The sequence below is a fragment of the Rhinatrema bivittatum genome, chromosome 1 (assembly GCF_901001135.1).
Source record: "Rhinatrema bivittatum chromosome 1, aRhiBiv1.1, whole genome shotgun sequence".
NCBI classification, from domain to species: Eukaryota; Metazoa; Chordata; class Amphibia; order Gymnophiona; family Rhinatrematidae; genus Rhinatrema; species Rhinatrema bivittatum.
Genome location: NC_042615.1, coordinates 448,858,270 through 448,874,453, shown reverse-complemented (window position 1 = coordinate 448,874,453; position 16,184 = coordinate 448,858,270). Strand labels below are relative to the sequence as shown.

The window sequence follows — 16,184 nt, the reverse complement described above, 5'->3', positions numbered from 1 at the left end:
AAACAAAAAAAAAGCCTTTAGTACTTCTGGCAAAGAGGAGCGATTCTTCCTTATGAACTCCCAAATAACAACCCTAAATGCTCTGTTTCAAATAAAATGAGCTCAGAGCAACGTCTGTGAAACACATTAGAAACAGCATCCCGCGTCACAGTGCTTAGAAACAGAATGCTCTCGGTTTTTGCGTATTTGTTGCTGTTCCCTTGCTTTGTAGAAGGCTTGAGACATTCAGCCAGCTGCAAAATCTTGGATCGGTGGAACATCCCAAACAGCTTCATGAAGTGGTATGAGCTGTATCCAAACTAGATAATGAGAATTTATTATTTTTCTTTTTTGTACAAAGCTTTGCCATACATTTAAAAAAAAACATCCAAATTGTGCTGTCAGTCTACTTTCTACCATCCCCTGGGACATAATTGAATGTTGCTTTTTTTTTCCCCCCCCAAGGGTATAGTTGAACGAATATGTGATGTTAGTACAAAAATAAATGTTTTCTTCAACTGTAAAAAGCGCTCATTTTAGCTTAACCTTCTGCCCTCCATTTATTCCATGATTAGAACCCATTAAGCGACTGGTTGAGCTCTTGCTTCCTAATTTGTGTTAAGTTATCTCTCCTCACTGCAAAACGCCAAGTCTGGAAATCTCTTGTTGTCATAGTTACCTTTCTCGCCATAGGCCAAACTAACATGTAACCTTTTTTTTCCACTCCCTTTCTTCGCTGCATTAAAATGGAGCAGTAAACCTGACAGGTGAGAAGGGAAGCACAGCCTCACTCCATTTATTGAAAGAACAATGAATGAATAAATGAATTAATAAATGAATGAAAGGATGGGATTGGTGGTGGTTGGGGAGGGGCGGGCGGGGGGGGAGTAAGTGAAAGCACTTTTATATTGGTGCTTATGTGAAATGGGTCCTGGTTATACAATAAATACACACAGGCAGACACACATGAAATACTGTATGAAGACAAATACGGACAGTTTCACATTTCCAGAAATTTTATAGATTTTTGTAACAATAAAACAGAGTTCAATGAACTGTCGGCAAGTATACTGTGGCAATAGTTCATGTGTTAAACACTGGAAAAGCTGCAAGATCTGGAGAGGAAACAAATCCATTAACTAGAATAGATTTATGTTGTTGTATTGGGTTTGTTTAGGGGGAGTCGTGAGCGGGGGGGGGGGGGGGGGGGGAGATTGGTTACCATGAGTGAAGGAGCAGTTTGCAGTATATTAGGCTGCAAGAGAGCTCAAGTTTTCATACATCGTCCTTGTCGACAATTCAGACTTCTTATTCTCAGCATTACACATCTAAAATGTCACTCATTTCTGGGAAATTGACTTCAGTATCTTTGTTAATATCTTAAACCATCTTCCATGCTTCCTTTCCTGCCTTTTCTCCCAACATGTGTTTAGGGCTTCTCCATGTCACATAGTCACATTTATTTTCTGGCACCGGTACATTAAGGACCTTGTAGATGAATTTTATAATACAGAATGATTCCCAGCTCCCCCAAAACACAAATGTCAATCAGTGCTGTTAAAATGATGATAAAGTATGCATTGAAAAGTCCTTGTAATAATCTGCGCATACGCTGAAGTAATGATCAAATCTTGTGCGTTCTGAAAAATGATACGGAGAGGTTGACATTTAAAGGCTTCGTCTGTGTAACTTGGACGGAAAACAAGATTCAGAAATGTCCCCCTGCTAAGCATCTACATTTTGTTAAGGAAACTAATGACCTGCACAAAACATAGCTGGGTAAAAAAGAGACAGTGCGTGAGGCATTCCAGGAGTGGGGCTAAATTGTAGCCACTGAGAACTGATATTCAGTGGTACAAAATTTAGTAATTAATGGACTGGACTACTGTAATTGCAGTTTGCTTGGGGCTTCCTTCCAGTGCACTTAAATCCTTTGCAAGAGGCGCAGAATGTGGCTTTGCTTCTGATAGTGGGCGTGCTATGGTATGAGAATATATCACCTATTTTGTGTTGGTGCACTGGCTCCCAGTGGTGTATTAGATTCAAAGCTGTGTTAATGATTTCTAAAGCTTTGCATGATCCTTTGCCATCTTGTATTACCTCCGCTTTAAAACTCTATGTTCCTAATTGCCAACTCTAGATCACAAGGATGCAATTTGCTTGAGGTTCCATCATTCTGCCATATTAGATTATGTGAAACAAGAGAGCGTTTTTTTGCTGTTGTGGGTCCTGCACTTTGGAATTCCTTGCCTGACAATTTAAGGGGTGAGGCTTGTAGAAAGCCCTTAAAGAAACGCTTAAAAGGGCACTTTTTGTGATCAGACATAAGGGAAATACTAATCTGGCCTCTGTTAGGTCAGCATTTAATGAATTGTTGGCTCCTCCTACACTGAGGCTGGCTGTTATCTGGTCACCATTATATTTATTTATTTTATTTATTTAAGGTTTTTTTATACCGGCATTCATGAAGCGTTCACATCATGTCGGTTTACATAAAAAACAGGGGTGCAATGAATACAATAACGAACATAAATAAACGTGATGAAGAGATGCAGTTACAATTAACAAGGGCTATTGAACTGGGGTGGAGGAAATAAAGAGAGATAGAAGAAGTTAATTATATACAAGTATACAATATATACAGTGTACTATATATACAGCTGCTGAGTAGAATATTTGCTGGCGAGGCGTATTAGTTGGAGTTCAGGAAAGCTTGCCTGAACAGCCATGTCTTGAGTCTTTTCCTAAAGGTTAGGAGGCATGGCTCATTTCTGAGATCTGGGGGGACGGAGTTCTATAAAGGTGGGCCTGCTGTGGAAAAGCCTCGGTCTCTTAAGGTGCTGTGAATGGTGGTTTTAGTAGGTGGAACATGGAGGCATCCTCTGTAAGCTTCTCTGGTCGGTCTTGTGGATTTGTGTAAGCGGAGGGGAACTTGTAGGTCGATTGTGGTATGTTGGTGAATAATTTTGTATATCAAAGTGATGGATTTGTAGATGACTCTGAAATGAATTGGTAGCCAGTGAAGGTCAATGTTTTTATCATTGTAATTTGTATGTTTGTTTTTATATAATTATGTTCATTATTTTTGTAACCTGCTTAGGACAATGGATAGGCGGGATAGAGCTATTTTAAATAATTAAATAAATGTCCAGCTTAATTTACCCAGGTAACTTTGCTGATCACTAACCTACTAAATGTCGACCTCTGAGTGATCTAGAGCAGAATCTAATATAGGAATTACAGTTGTATTATGCCATATTCACCTGTTCATCCAGTTTGAAGCTTTGTAGGCCCTGTAAGGGAATGAGTTGCATTTTGCTGGGGAAACCATAGTGTATGCCAGCTTGAAGAGAGAATGTAATCCCCATCTGCCCCAAATTATTTTTACAAGAAACTCATTATATTTTTTGTTTTTAGCCCACTCTATGTTACTGTCTTAAAATGATATGATGTGAACCAGACAAGCATTAGATGCAAGAAAAATAAAACAGTTTTGACTATCTGTTCTAGTTAGAACCTTTGACATGCAATGTCCATCAACTATTTTGCATTTTTTTGTAAAGAAAACATTGGCGGACATGGCGTCATGGTTTATGTGGAAATAGGGAGTCACACCATCTATTTATTTATTTATTTTTCCCAGAAAATCAACAGCAGTATATGTAAAGCAGGGTTCTCTGATCAGTAAGGGGCAGATTTAAAAATCTGCGCGTGCAAGGTACATTTGTGCGCGCTACCCAGTGCGCACAAATGTACACCCGATTTTATAACATGGCTTTCCCTGTTCCCTCCAAGGCTGCTCCGAAATCGGTGCGGCCTTGGAGGGAACTTTTCTTCTGCTCCCCCCACCTTCTCCTCCCTTCCCCTATCTAACCCACCCCCCAGCCCTACCTAAATCCCCCCCCCCACCTTCTTTCAATTATTTATGCCTGCCAGAGGCAGGCGTATCTTGCGCACACTGGCCGGCTGCTGGCATGCCATCCCCTGGCACAGCCACTGTGCCGGAGGCCTCGGTCTCGCCCCCGGACCACCCCCAGACCGGCGCCACATCCCCTCCCCGCCCCTTTTTCAAAGTCCCGGGACATACGTGCGTCCCAGGGCTTGCGCACGCCGCCGAGCCTATACAAAATAGGCTTGGCACTCGCAAGAGCAGGTTTTCGGGGTTACGCGCGTAACCCTTTGAAAATCTACCCCTAAATTAGCAGCCCCCTGCTTTGTTGCTGCATTCTGTCTGCTGTCCTAAAATGCTGGCCTGGGTAACACTCACCTTTTCATTTCCATGTGGTCCCTGTATTTTGCCACTCTCCCAGTTCGAGATTTTCAATTCACCTCACCTCTATTCCCCTTATTCATGAGGAACCAGATTCATACTTTCTTTTGGCAAAAGCTGCCCCCCTAATGGAGGAAACTTATCTGCCAAAAATGATCTTATTAGAACTAGAAATAGAATACAAACATTTTTGTAACTTTTCTTATATTCAGCAATTTGCATGATAATTGTTCATCATGGATTACGTGAAAACATGCTCAGCCCATACAAAACCAAACATATAGGTTGCATCAGCCTATCATAAAGCACAACCATAGGAGAACAATAGCTGTAGCTCAGGAATGAATGAACTTTTAAATTTTATATGCCTGTGCCAAAAGGAAGCATTTTAGCATTTTCCTAATGCTCAGGAAGTCAGCCTGAATTGATAAAGCATTCCAATTCTTTGGTCCTGCCAATGAAAAAGCGCTTGAAGGCGTTTCCTATAATTTAAAATCACAAAGTGCTTTAAAAGTCTTAACACAATTTAAAGAATGCAGTTCTGGCTACTATCTTTATTTGAGATCTGAAATGTAATTTCTAATTGAGTAACATGCCAGATTCCTAGCTTCTGCAGCAATGGGAACTGCAGACCATCTACATCAAGTTTATTCAAAAACGAATTCTATTGTGCTCTATATTTATTTATTTATCTATTATTTATTTATATACCGACATTCGATCGAGATATCACATCGGTTTGCATAGGGCCAGATTTTAATACCTACGCGTGGGCGTAGATTTGTGCGCGCAACCCGGCGCGTACAAATCTACACCTGATGTTATAACATGCGTGCGCATCCGCGCACATGTTATAAAATCCGGGGTCAGCGCACGCAAGGGGGTGCACACTTGTGCACCTTGCGCGCGCCGAGCCTCAGGGGAGCCCCAATGGCTTTTCCTGTTCCCTCTCTCCCCCCCCACCTTCCCCTCCCTTTCCCTACCTAACCCTCCCCCCAACCTTTCTTCCATAAGTTGCGCGTGCCTCTGGGCACGCGATACCCTGGCACGGCCGCTGTGCCAGAGGCCTTGGTCCCGCCCCACCCCTGCGTGCGTCACCAGGCCTATGCAAAATAGCTGGATTTACACTTGTAGGGCTTTTAAAATCTGCCCCTAAGGTTGTATATTTGAAAAATGTTATTCATTTAATTTCATTTTTACTTGAGGGGGGAGGTTATTGCATTTTTTAAAATTTTTATTTTGTGCATGTAAAATCAGTTTTATGTGTGCAAATGCAGTTTTATGCAGATGAGAAATTTCTGTGCATAAATTAGCAAAACAAAGTAAATGCACATCCCTACTCCATATAGTTTCTAGTCTGCACAACTTGTTACACTACAGACACCCCATGGACTGAATTGTGTCCACTGGTGGTGTATTGTACTGCTGTGGAGTATTATATTGCACTAAAACCTTTTCTTAATTCTTAGAATGAGCAGTAATGCTTTTGCTGTTGTATAATAGTACTCTTTATTAGACTCAAACATGTACAGCCATTTCAGGAATGCTATTTTAGAAGCACATTCATATTCAGCATGAGTTTGTTTTATGGGGGGGGGGGGGGGGGGGTGTTGCTTTGGGAAAAGACACTGCTTACTTTAAGCCAGGGCGTCTTAAATTTGTCGTCAGGACCACCTCGATCATGATTTTTCAGGATATCCACAATGAATGTCATGAGATAAATTTGAATGCATTAGAGACCTGGCATATGCAGAGTTTTCCCTAAGTATGTTGATTGAGGATATCTGAAAACCTAATTGACTTGAGGGGTCCTCAGGTTGAGTTTCAGAAGTCCTGTCTTGAGCAGCAATTCCAGTGTTGTCCCTTCAACCATTTCTGTGGCTGCTGTAAGTGCCTAATAAACAGAATGCTGTCTCTTACTTTGTCCGTAACAAATATCATGATTGCCCATCAGAGTCACATCTGAAGAAAATATTATTGTGGTCTGGAAAAACCCATGTATATCATCATCCTTGAATAGTTCCATTTGTTTATCATATATCACTGGGCAACAATGAAAGTGTTACTGACCTAAAAAGGTCCTACTCTGTAGTATCTTGATGTGCTGAACACGAATATGACCATGAAAAGATTTTATTGGCTCTCGTTTTGAAGATATTTAATATAGTTCACTTTCTATGTTTAGTCTTGTAAATTTATCCAGTAGGACTGTAAATAAGCCTAGAATGATGTAATATTGCATCATATTGCATAATACCATCATGCACACATCATCCAGAGTTTATTACATCATTTTCTGATGCAATGCAGTTCTGCTGCCATGCTGCTGCTGAGTAAGCTGATGTCAGTAGTGTACTATATGAAGCCCAGTCAGAAAGGGTGAGCATTTGAAATATTCGTGCTGGCTGACTACTGCTGGACACTCCGCAGAGATGCTCCCGAACAGGTGTACAAGAGACAAGCAAAGAAATCTAAGTCATAGTCTATGACTTCATTTTTCAAACGGTATTAACCGTAGGTCTCCTACTATTGGCATACAGTTCAAGATGTAATTATATTATTGCATATTACAAAAAAACTAGAGCCAATTGTGCATTTTCACAGTCACATTCGTGTTTAGCACATGGAAATGTATAAGAGTTGACTAATTTCATTTCCGTAACATGACTTTTGTGAAAATTTGTTGCCCAGTGTAATTAAGCCAGCTTTTTTGTGAACCAATGTGGCTACGAGAACCTAATATACATGCCCGTAGCACATTATTAAGTGGATTCACTAAGCCACACTATAACGATATCATGAGTTAAATAGCATGTAATGTACATTTCATGCTGTTTATCGTGCAATATCACCATATTGTGACACTATCACTGGATACTGTGTGACATAGCCAATAATTTCCTGCCCCTATGGAAATAAGCTGCTTTATATGCATTTGCAAAAATAAAATTGCCTAACGCATGCAAAGCAGCTAATGTATAGGCAATCCCATGGTAATAAAATAATGCGATTGAAAAAAGTCAGCCCCATTATTATAGCATGTTTGAGGGGAGGTGTAGTTATTTCCCCAAGAGAGTATCAGGCTGCTAACGGAAACATTAAAGGACCAAATTGCCTGATACAGCCCACACCCACACCAAAGGCACAAAAAAAAAAATCACCACGGGGCTCTTAGGAAATCCCCCCCTCTTCCCCGGTGCCTTCTGAGGCAGCACTGGCTTTTTCCCATAAATAGAAAGATTAAATTGAATCCAACCATATAGCAATGACCTCCTCCCTTCCAAAACTCCTTACAAAGGAAAAAAAAAACCCTTCGTTAAATGACCTTTTCCCCAGCCCAGCCCAGCCCAGCCCTTCCACCCATCCAAATAAATTACAATCCCTGGTGTCTAGAGTGACCCCCTAGCTCTGGGCTTGTCGGCGCCATTTTTCAAAATTGTGCCAACCTGATCTTGACAAGGGCTGGGGATTGGAGCATAACTACTAATTTTTATGCATGCAACTTTAGATAATTCATATTTATATGTGCAGACCCACAGATATTGTGGCCACGACCTGACATTTTGTCAGGCATTACCCAGCTATGGGTGAAAGGGAGCAAGCAGGTAAGGCTTCCGAGCCTTGGGTTGACAATCTACTCAGGAGAAGGCTACTCCAATGCAATACCTATATCCATGTGCACCACTGAACTTGTGGCAGCTTCTGCACCAGTCAGCACGATATGATATGGATGAAAGAATGGGACAGGGACTGCATAAACCTTTCACTGTAATCTATTCAACAACACTAAAGAACTTAGGTGAAGAGTTGGCCTTATATCATATTAATGGATATCCAAATAGATTAAATGAAAGGGAGTTGTTGAAAATTCATTGTCAAAGAAAAGATACTGTATGCACGTAATAATACCTTATCACACGTGATAGTGTGAATGCAAATGTTTTCAAAGGGATGGGATTAATGAAAATGAGAGACATTATTGCTGCATGTGATAGTGTAATGCACACTATTGCACATTTTTAATGCTAGAAACAACTATACCTTTTTTCCTGGTGTTAAACTGTGTGATATGCCTGAAATGCACTTTGGGCTAAATATCACAAATTTTGTTTTTGGTTTGGAGAGGAGAAGAGTAGAGTGGAGTAGAAAGACAGTGCCTCTAGGGTGAAGCACATAGCAGTCAACTATTTATACTGCTACAGGAGGGTCAGCTACTAACTCGAGGTGAGGTTTTGATGGTCGTCTAGGTTTTGGGACCAGTTTTACATAAAGAGTGAGATGTACGAACAGCACAGTACACCTCAGTGAAGATTTGACATGATTTGGAGTGAGGAAAGTCATACAAAGATGAGATTTCTACAATGTTCTCTTGCCCTATCTTGATGGACTCTCTACCAGAGTGCTATCAAGCAAGGGTGAGAGAACATTGAAGTAATTTCACGTCAGATCTTCACTGAGGTCTACTGTGCTGTTCGTATGTCTCACTCTGCATGTAAAACTGACCCCAAAACCCTGGACCACCACCAAAACCTCACCTCGAGTTACTAGCTGTCCCTCCTATAGCAGTTTAAATAGTTGACTACTATGTATGCCACCCGAGAGATGCTCTTTTGTTCTCTCTCTCTCTCTCTCTCTCTCTCTTTCTTTCTCTCCTTCAAGTAAGAAAATGCCTGTCTGGGTACTTCACAAGTAGCAAAGTACATATATCACAGGGTGCATAAACTTTAACAGCCATTGCAATAAACTGCCTATGCATAGCGCTAAGATAGCATGTAGTGCAGTAATTCAAAACTTATCCTAGCCACACCCCTTTTCCTTATCGCAGGTGTTATTCATGCGAAAATTATCACATTTTGATAAATCTAGGCCATAGGTTTCAAATGGGGAGAGTTAGGGGGAAAATTTCAAATACACCAGTACATGGATAAGATGTAGCAAAATGTAATAAGGCTCCTATTGCAGAAATTTATTATTAGTCTCAGAATATAGTCTTTCTGTTGTTTAAAGTTGACAGTGCATTTTAGAAACGATTTAACACTGCCATAAAGAACTGCCCTCCCCCCATCAATTTTTCCCTAGGAACACTTTTTGCTTTTATACACATAACTCTTGTCAGCATGAGTAACACTTCAGTGTATAAAAGACAGACTCAAATGTGGTATTCCAGAATGAAAAAGTGCAGCCTATAAATTAGTTCTCATTAGTTTATTCCCATTTTGAGTCTATTGACACTTCACTCAGATCCAGCTGGGAAATAATTATATAAGGTGGCAGCAGCAGCTAAATGCAGTTTGTACTCTTTCCATTGGAAAACCTGCTAAGTGTTATTTCCAAGATTGGTCATACATTATTACCAAATAATTACATGAATTGCATAATTACATGATTGCATTATGAATTGTGCAATTCATGTGAAAAGCAGCCAGTACCTTTCCAGATCAAAGGGAAGCTGTTCCTTTGTCATATTCACCTAAAATAACAGAGTCGGCATAAGAAGCCCATGGAAGTGCTTTAACTGGTGAGGATAAAAGGTGCATGTACTGTACTTCCCATGGGTGCTTGGCAGCGCTTCCCCATGGCCACAGCACCACAGGGGATCACTGTTTTCGCTCTGATTATGTAATCATTTACCTGCACAAATTTAATACACAAAGGAGTGTGAAGAAATAGAATACATTCTAGATTTTGTGTTCAAAAATTTTTAAAAAGTCTCCTTTTAATCCTTATTTTGCACTAAGTTAGTGGTTCCCAGCCAGCCAGGTTTTCAGGATATCCACAATGAATATATACGAGATAGATTTGCATGTGTCGCCTCCATTCCATGACAATGTGTCTCTTGCATAGTCAATGTGGAAACCCTGCTGACTGGGAGTCCCTCAAGTTACACAATTAAAGATGATCTTTGAAAGCCCGGCACGCGCATTAATAAGGGGATGCACGAATAAGTCGGGGGCTTCCGCGCACTGAGCGGATTTTAAAAGCAGCCCCGGATATGTGCGTATCTCCCGCAGCGCGCACATCTCCAGAGTTTTCAAAAGGGGGGCATGGTCGAGGTCTGGGCGATTCAGGGTGTGAACCAGAGATGTGCTCTTAAATACTTAGGTGCCCCAGTGCACGCGAAGATCCCCTGCTGTGTGACTTTGCTTCTGCTGTGGATGATGTGTAAATTAAAAAGCAAAAGGATCGAGCCATTTCTGAGAGGGTTTGAAGTAACTGGGAGAATTGTAAGCTATCAAATTAGGGTGGGTTGTAGGACCTATCTGTTAACTGGAAGAACTGGTGGACAAACTGGTAAACTGGGAATAGCGTGAGCGCGCATGCCCCTTTTAAAATCCCCTGGTTTATGCGGTAGAAGCGGGATTTGTGCGTACCCACTTAAAATTTGGCATACATGTTCGTGCAGCCAGGCTATTTTACACCTGTGCATGTGCATGCATATGTAATGGCCGAGGCGACATACGCGTGCCAGTGTGTGCCCACTCACTGGTTTGAAAGTTACCATGTCTGGGTGGCAATGGTTTAGATAGACCTAGGAATGAGTGCAGAATACCTTTCAGAGTGACTGTTGCCATATGTATGATGGGTAGAAGTACATTTAGCATATGTGGTAAATGCTTTTTAAAACCAAAGATGCGTGTTACCTGATTACAACCGGAACCAAGAGCCAACATAAAAAATTATCCAAAGAGATCCTACATGACCTTCCAAGACCACATAATTCCATTCTTCAAATAAACCCAAAACAACAATTGTTTGCTGCTTTGCATAAATCCTCTTAGGGGATTATTTACCTCTAAGTTAGGCTTAATAATTTGGGGTGAATTTTCAAAACGTTATGCGAGTAAAACGTTGCACATAAGTAGCCTCTATTCCCGTATTCTGTATTTTAGAAAAGTTGAAAATATTTTCATTTTCATGTGTACATGTAAGCATGTAAAGAAGGGGTGGTCTGAGGGCACACCAAGGTAGGGGCCAACATTTATGCATGTAAGTTGCTATTTTAAAAGACAGGTGGAGATTTGCCACCTTACGTGTGTATTTTTACACCTGCTGATTATCTGGTGTAAGGGACATTAAATGTATTTATTGGGTGCTACAGACTGGGTGAGAGGTCTGGGTGTCCTGGGGCAGTTCAGGCTGAAGAACCGGGTGGGTCTTGACCTGGAGTAGGACTCGGTGAACTTGTTGAATTAATTGGTAAAATGTAATTTCCTTGATGCATTTAAAATACACCAATCTATACGTGTAAATCCTGATTTATGAAAGACCTACTTTATTTTTGTGTGCAAAATATACATGTGTATATTTTTTAAATAGGTTGGACAAGTATGCACATTCAGTTCATTGATATACGTTCTTTCAGTGCATTGCATGTATTTGCACGTAATATATATTTGAGCGTATTTTGTTTTGTTTTGTTTTTAATTTATACTTTTATTCATTTCACAATTCAATTTCACATGAATTACTGAAAAGCATTTAGTAGATACAATCCAAAAAATATAAAGAAAAATTCTAATAATATGCAAAAGCCCACATAATAATGTAGGGACCTAAGAAATAATACAATAAATTGTCAGAAACTCCCAACCCCTTAGTTACCAGGGTTGCTTTTATCCATCAAAAATCTCTCAAGATCGATTGGGTCCAGAAATATAAACTTGTTACCTTGAGCGTATTTTGGAGGGTAGAGATACGGGTATTTTATAAAGTGTGTGTACATCATACAGTGGGTTTTAAAATACTATCATAGATCTGCACACGACCATATGGTCTATTTATGTAAAAACCTTAAGCAGATTGATCCCTTTTACCTTTTCTTTTCATTCGCAGGAATTTCCCATTCTATCAAGCAAAAAAAACAGGAGTAATACCAGATAATACTTTATAATTTAAGCCACAGGTTATAAGTATCATTCAAAAGTCATATTAGAGGCTTCAAATGCTTCATAGACTAAAATGTTATTTAGAATCCACATATTTTCATACCGTGCTACAGGCTCTGCTGATCACATACCCTGACTACCTCAATTCAGTCTATTTAGGACTCTTGCTTCATGTCATAAAATCCCTACAAATGATAGATACTGGATCTAATAGATTTGCGCACATTTACTTCAGTCCTCTGTGCCATGCGATAAACTATTGTAGCTGGGCCGCAATGTAGAACCAACTGCTACGTTCATTGAGAAAACAAGAAAATGCCGCAACATTCAGGAAGTAATTGAAAGCTCACCTTTTAAACAGGCATTCTGTTAGGTGAAGTGAAGCACAGTGATTAATGCCTGATCTTTTTTATGGCACGGGCATGTTATATATTCTGAGGTCAAATCTAGATTTGCCATTCGTTTGTACAAGTTAGCTATTATATTTGTGATTTTTGTGAATGTTTTAAATCTGTAAACCACTTATGACTTAGGATAGTACGGCATACAAGTGTCTAAAATAAATAAATAAATAGATAACTAGGTGTGTATATCCCGCCATGCACTTTGGTTTGGAAGTTATCCTCCCTGTTTTGTTCGGGGTAGGGGGGGTGTCAGATTAAATAATTTGTTTAGTGAACAAGGGGGCCCATGTACTCATTTTTTGTTAAAATTTGGCATTCCTGCCAATTTTAATGTGTTACAACACATTTTTCCATACTATTAAGCTCGTGATATGCAAAATCCAGCCCCACTTAAGTGAGCATAGGCCATGCTGTGTATATCATAAAGTTATATAAAAATGGTTAGTATGGACCAAAGTCATTAACCTGGCAGTACTCATCTTCTGATTTTCCATTCAGCCTCACACCCCCCACCCCACCCCACCCAAACTTACTGGTGGCATCCCCTTCCTGCAGCAGTAAAGCCCCATCATCTGGGCCTACCCAACCACTCACCCAGAATCCTACCCTGGGCTGGCTAGAAGGGTATCTTTTGTTTCATTTGTTTTCTTGATTGTGTGCTAGAATGATTTTAGTGAGTACTAACTGGAATAAACAAAGCCAACTTTCAAACAAAATGAAAAAAAACAAAACAAAAAAACCCAATTTTTTTCCATGCCTAGCCATTCTAGCCAGCCTACTGATATGGCTTCTAGCTCCAGTAGGGCAGCATAGCACCCATTGAGCCATGCATGTCTCTGGTTAATTACAAGCACAAAGAACCTGTGGTGCAGGGCTGATGAGCTAACAGTTAACTGCATCTCTGTTGGTGGCAAGGAATGTACCTGGGCAACAGCCCTTGGTAGATTTACCACCATCTTGTAAATACCACGGCAGTAGTTCCTGAGCCAAGTACTCTGGTATTTACCTGCTTTGCATTTGCAGTCACACTGAAAATCAATATGACTGTAATATGTGCGGTCGGGGTTAGTTTTCGGTATTGTTTTTACCATGTGCATTAATCATACTTTTAGAGGGTTACTTTGTAACAGCACACATAAAATTGAATCAATTACCCATATATTATGCCAGTTTTCTAAGGGAAAGTACTCGTGTACTTAAAATTTGAAAAATGTCCTACCAAAACAACCTGCACACGTTTATGCCTGCAAATTTCTGCACAGATTTTACTTTTTTTTTACAGAAAAATTCATGAGCATACTTTCAAAAATGCAAAATAATGCACGTAAGTGCAAACCCAATAGCCAGGATCACTTTTGCTCGCTGCAGGCAAATATATGCACCTAAAGGACATAAGTGCATGCGTTTACCCGCATATGAGTGAGCAATTTTGTAACAGGCCATGTCTGTGGGTAAAGCACTGTTTTACCCTCAGAAATCACTTTGAAAATGACCATCTTTATGCATGCTGAAAAGCACAAGTCGGCAAATAGGCTCCTAAATTGGATGATGCTGGTGCAATATGAGCAATATTCCATAAAGAACCATGAGTGCGTTATTGATTGTTTAGATATCCAAAAATCTCTCTTACCCTTCCCCTGTCAGTTTTGCTGTGTGTTAAGATCCTGTGAAGCTGGATCTTACTGTGATTACATATTTTATCCATTATTGTTGAGATAGTACTATGTGCTAATAAGCTGTCAACAAGGTGTGCTCATCCCTAAATGAAAAGACCTCAGTTGACAGAATTTGACCAGAGGGATCTGATAACTAACATGTATACTTACTTATAATTATTTCTGATTTCATTTTCTCCAGGAAGAGAGCTGAATCCGACTCCCGAAAGAGCAGTATACCTAACAGCAAAGAGATTCCATCTCATCATCCTACCGACCCAGTGGAGCTGAGGCGCCTAAATTTTCAGACTCCAGGTAAGAAGCAGAAAACCCCTTTCTGCAGATTTGTGTCTGTACAAAGTCACTGCAATATTAAAAAAATATATATGTAATTTTTTTTTTTTGCATTTCACTTCCGACAGATAATAGCAGAGTTAGTATGTTTGAAAATTACCAACAGTAGCTTTAATTTTTTTATTCTAAGGCATTTTGTTTATTTGTTTACATGAAAAAATATCACATGACGTTTCCTTTTATAGTTTTGTGCTTTTTTGGTTATACATGCAGCTGCTGCACGACCTTTCTTCATTGTTAAAAAGGAGAAAAGATTTGGCACTTCACTTTATCGCCACTCATCAGATCTTTCTAAAGGCCCAAAGCTTCTGCAGCAGGCAGCAATAAAACAAGCAGGAGACAAAAACCACACAAACTTGCTGTGTTAAGTATACATCTTTCCCAACAGCTCGCAAAGCAGAAAGCTGTTGTAAGCCCAGAATGAATTTCTGCATCCAACAAGATATAACAACTTCAAAAGTAAATTGAACATGTTGTATAGGAAATAGGCAATTTGCTGCGTAAGATAATACTGTCCCTGTCATAAAGTGCTCATCTAGGTACTTTTATTTGGTTTCCCTTTGTGAGGGTAAAAATTAATTTTCACTATACTTCATTTAGCTACAGATACACCACATTATTTATCTTCAGATTTATCACATAGATATAGCTGTTGGGCAGTTGAAAGAAAGTAGAACTTGATGGACCTATGATGGTTAATAACATAAGAAGAACATAAGAAATTGCCATGCTGGGTCAGACCAAGGGTCCATCAAGCCCAGTATCCTGTTTCCAACAGAGGTCAAACCAGGCCACAAGAACCTGGCAATTACCCAAACACTAGGAAGATCCCACGCTACTGATGCAATTAATAGCAGTGGCTATTCCCTAAGTAAACTTGATTAATAGCCATTAATGGACTTCTCCTCCAAGAACTTATCCAAACCCAGCTACACTAACTGCACTAACCACATCCTCTGGCAACACATTCCAGAGCTTTGGTTTATGTAATACAGTGGAAGGGTGGCCACGATGTGTGTATAGCAGCATGTGGAGTTAGAATGGACCTGCAGAAGCTGGGTTTGGGCAAGAGCATTTCTCGTTTTGCTTCAGTGGGATTGGAGAAAGAAGAGACAACATCAGAATGCTAGTTGTGAAACTAGATTTACCCAAACTGATAATGACGTTACATTCCGCTTTATTTAGCTTTATTTTTTTTTCTCAGTACATTTGTGGTTGAAATCTACTCCTTTGCAGTTTAAAGCCAGTTTGAAACTGGTTCCTAAACTCATTTAGGAAGAAAGTTGACTGAGATCTGTACTCTGTGTTTACCACTTAACTTTGGCGCCATTTCATACCAGCCAACATACTGACCAGAATTTACAATGTTTCTCTGGAATAAAATTAGAAAATAATGAAAATGGCCACAGACAAAACACAGGGCACCTCATATTGAGGGAGCAGATCACAGTCCAATGTGTCTGAAAACTAAAACAAAAAAGTATTTATTTGCTAAAATCAAATTATAAATGCATTATATGCTTCACCTTGCCAAGGATGGTGAAGTATTTTGAGACAGTAGAGACACTCTATTCACTTTCAATTTCAGTTTAACTCTACTAAATATTTTTTTTCTGCAATCAGAAAGACAGCATGT

At 39.8% G+C, this 16,184-nt stretch overlaps 1 protein-coding gene across 10 annotated transcripts in view; it reads left to right on the top strand.

The window, feature by feature from the left end:
- Positions 1-16,184, top strand: part of PTPRD (protein tyrosine phosphatase receptor type D) — a 1,482,181-nt gene that overhangs the window by 1,090,564 nt on the left and 375,433 nt on the right. For all 10 annotated transcript variants that reach the window (XM_029605256.1, XM_029605331.1, XM_029605320.1 and 7 more), the window contains one exon: positions 14,397-14,509. In XM_029605256.1, coding sequence (XP_029461116.1) covers positions 14,397-14,509 — 113 coding nt within the window. The remainder of the gene's footprint in view (positions 1-14,396; positions 14,510-16,184) is intronic.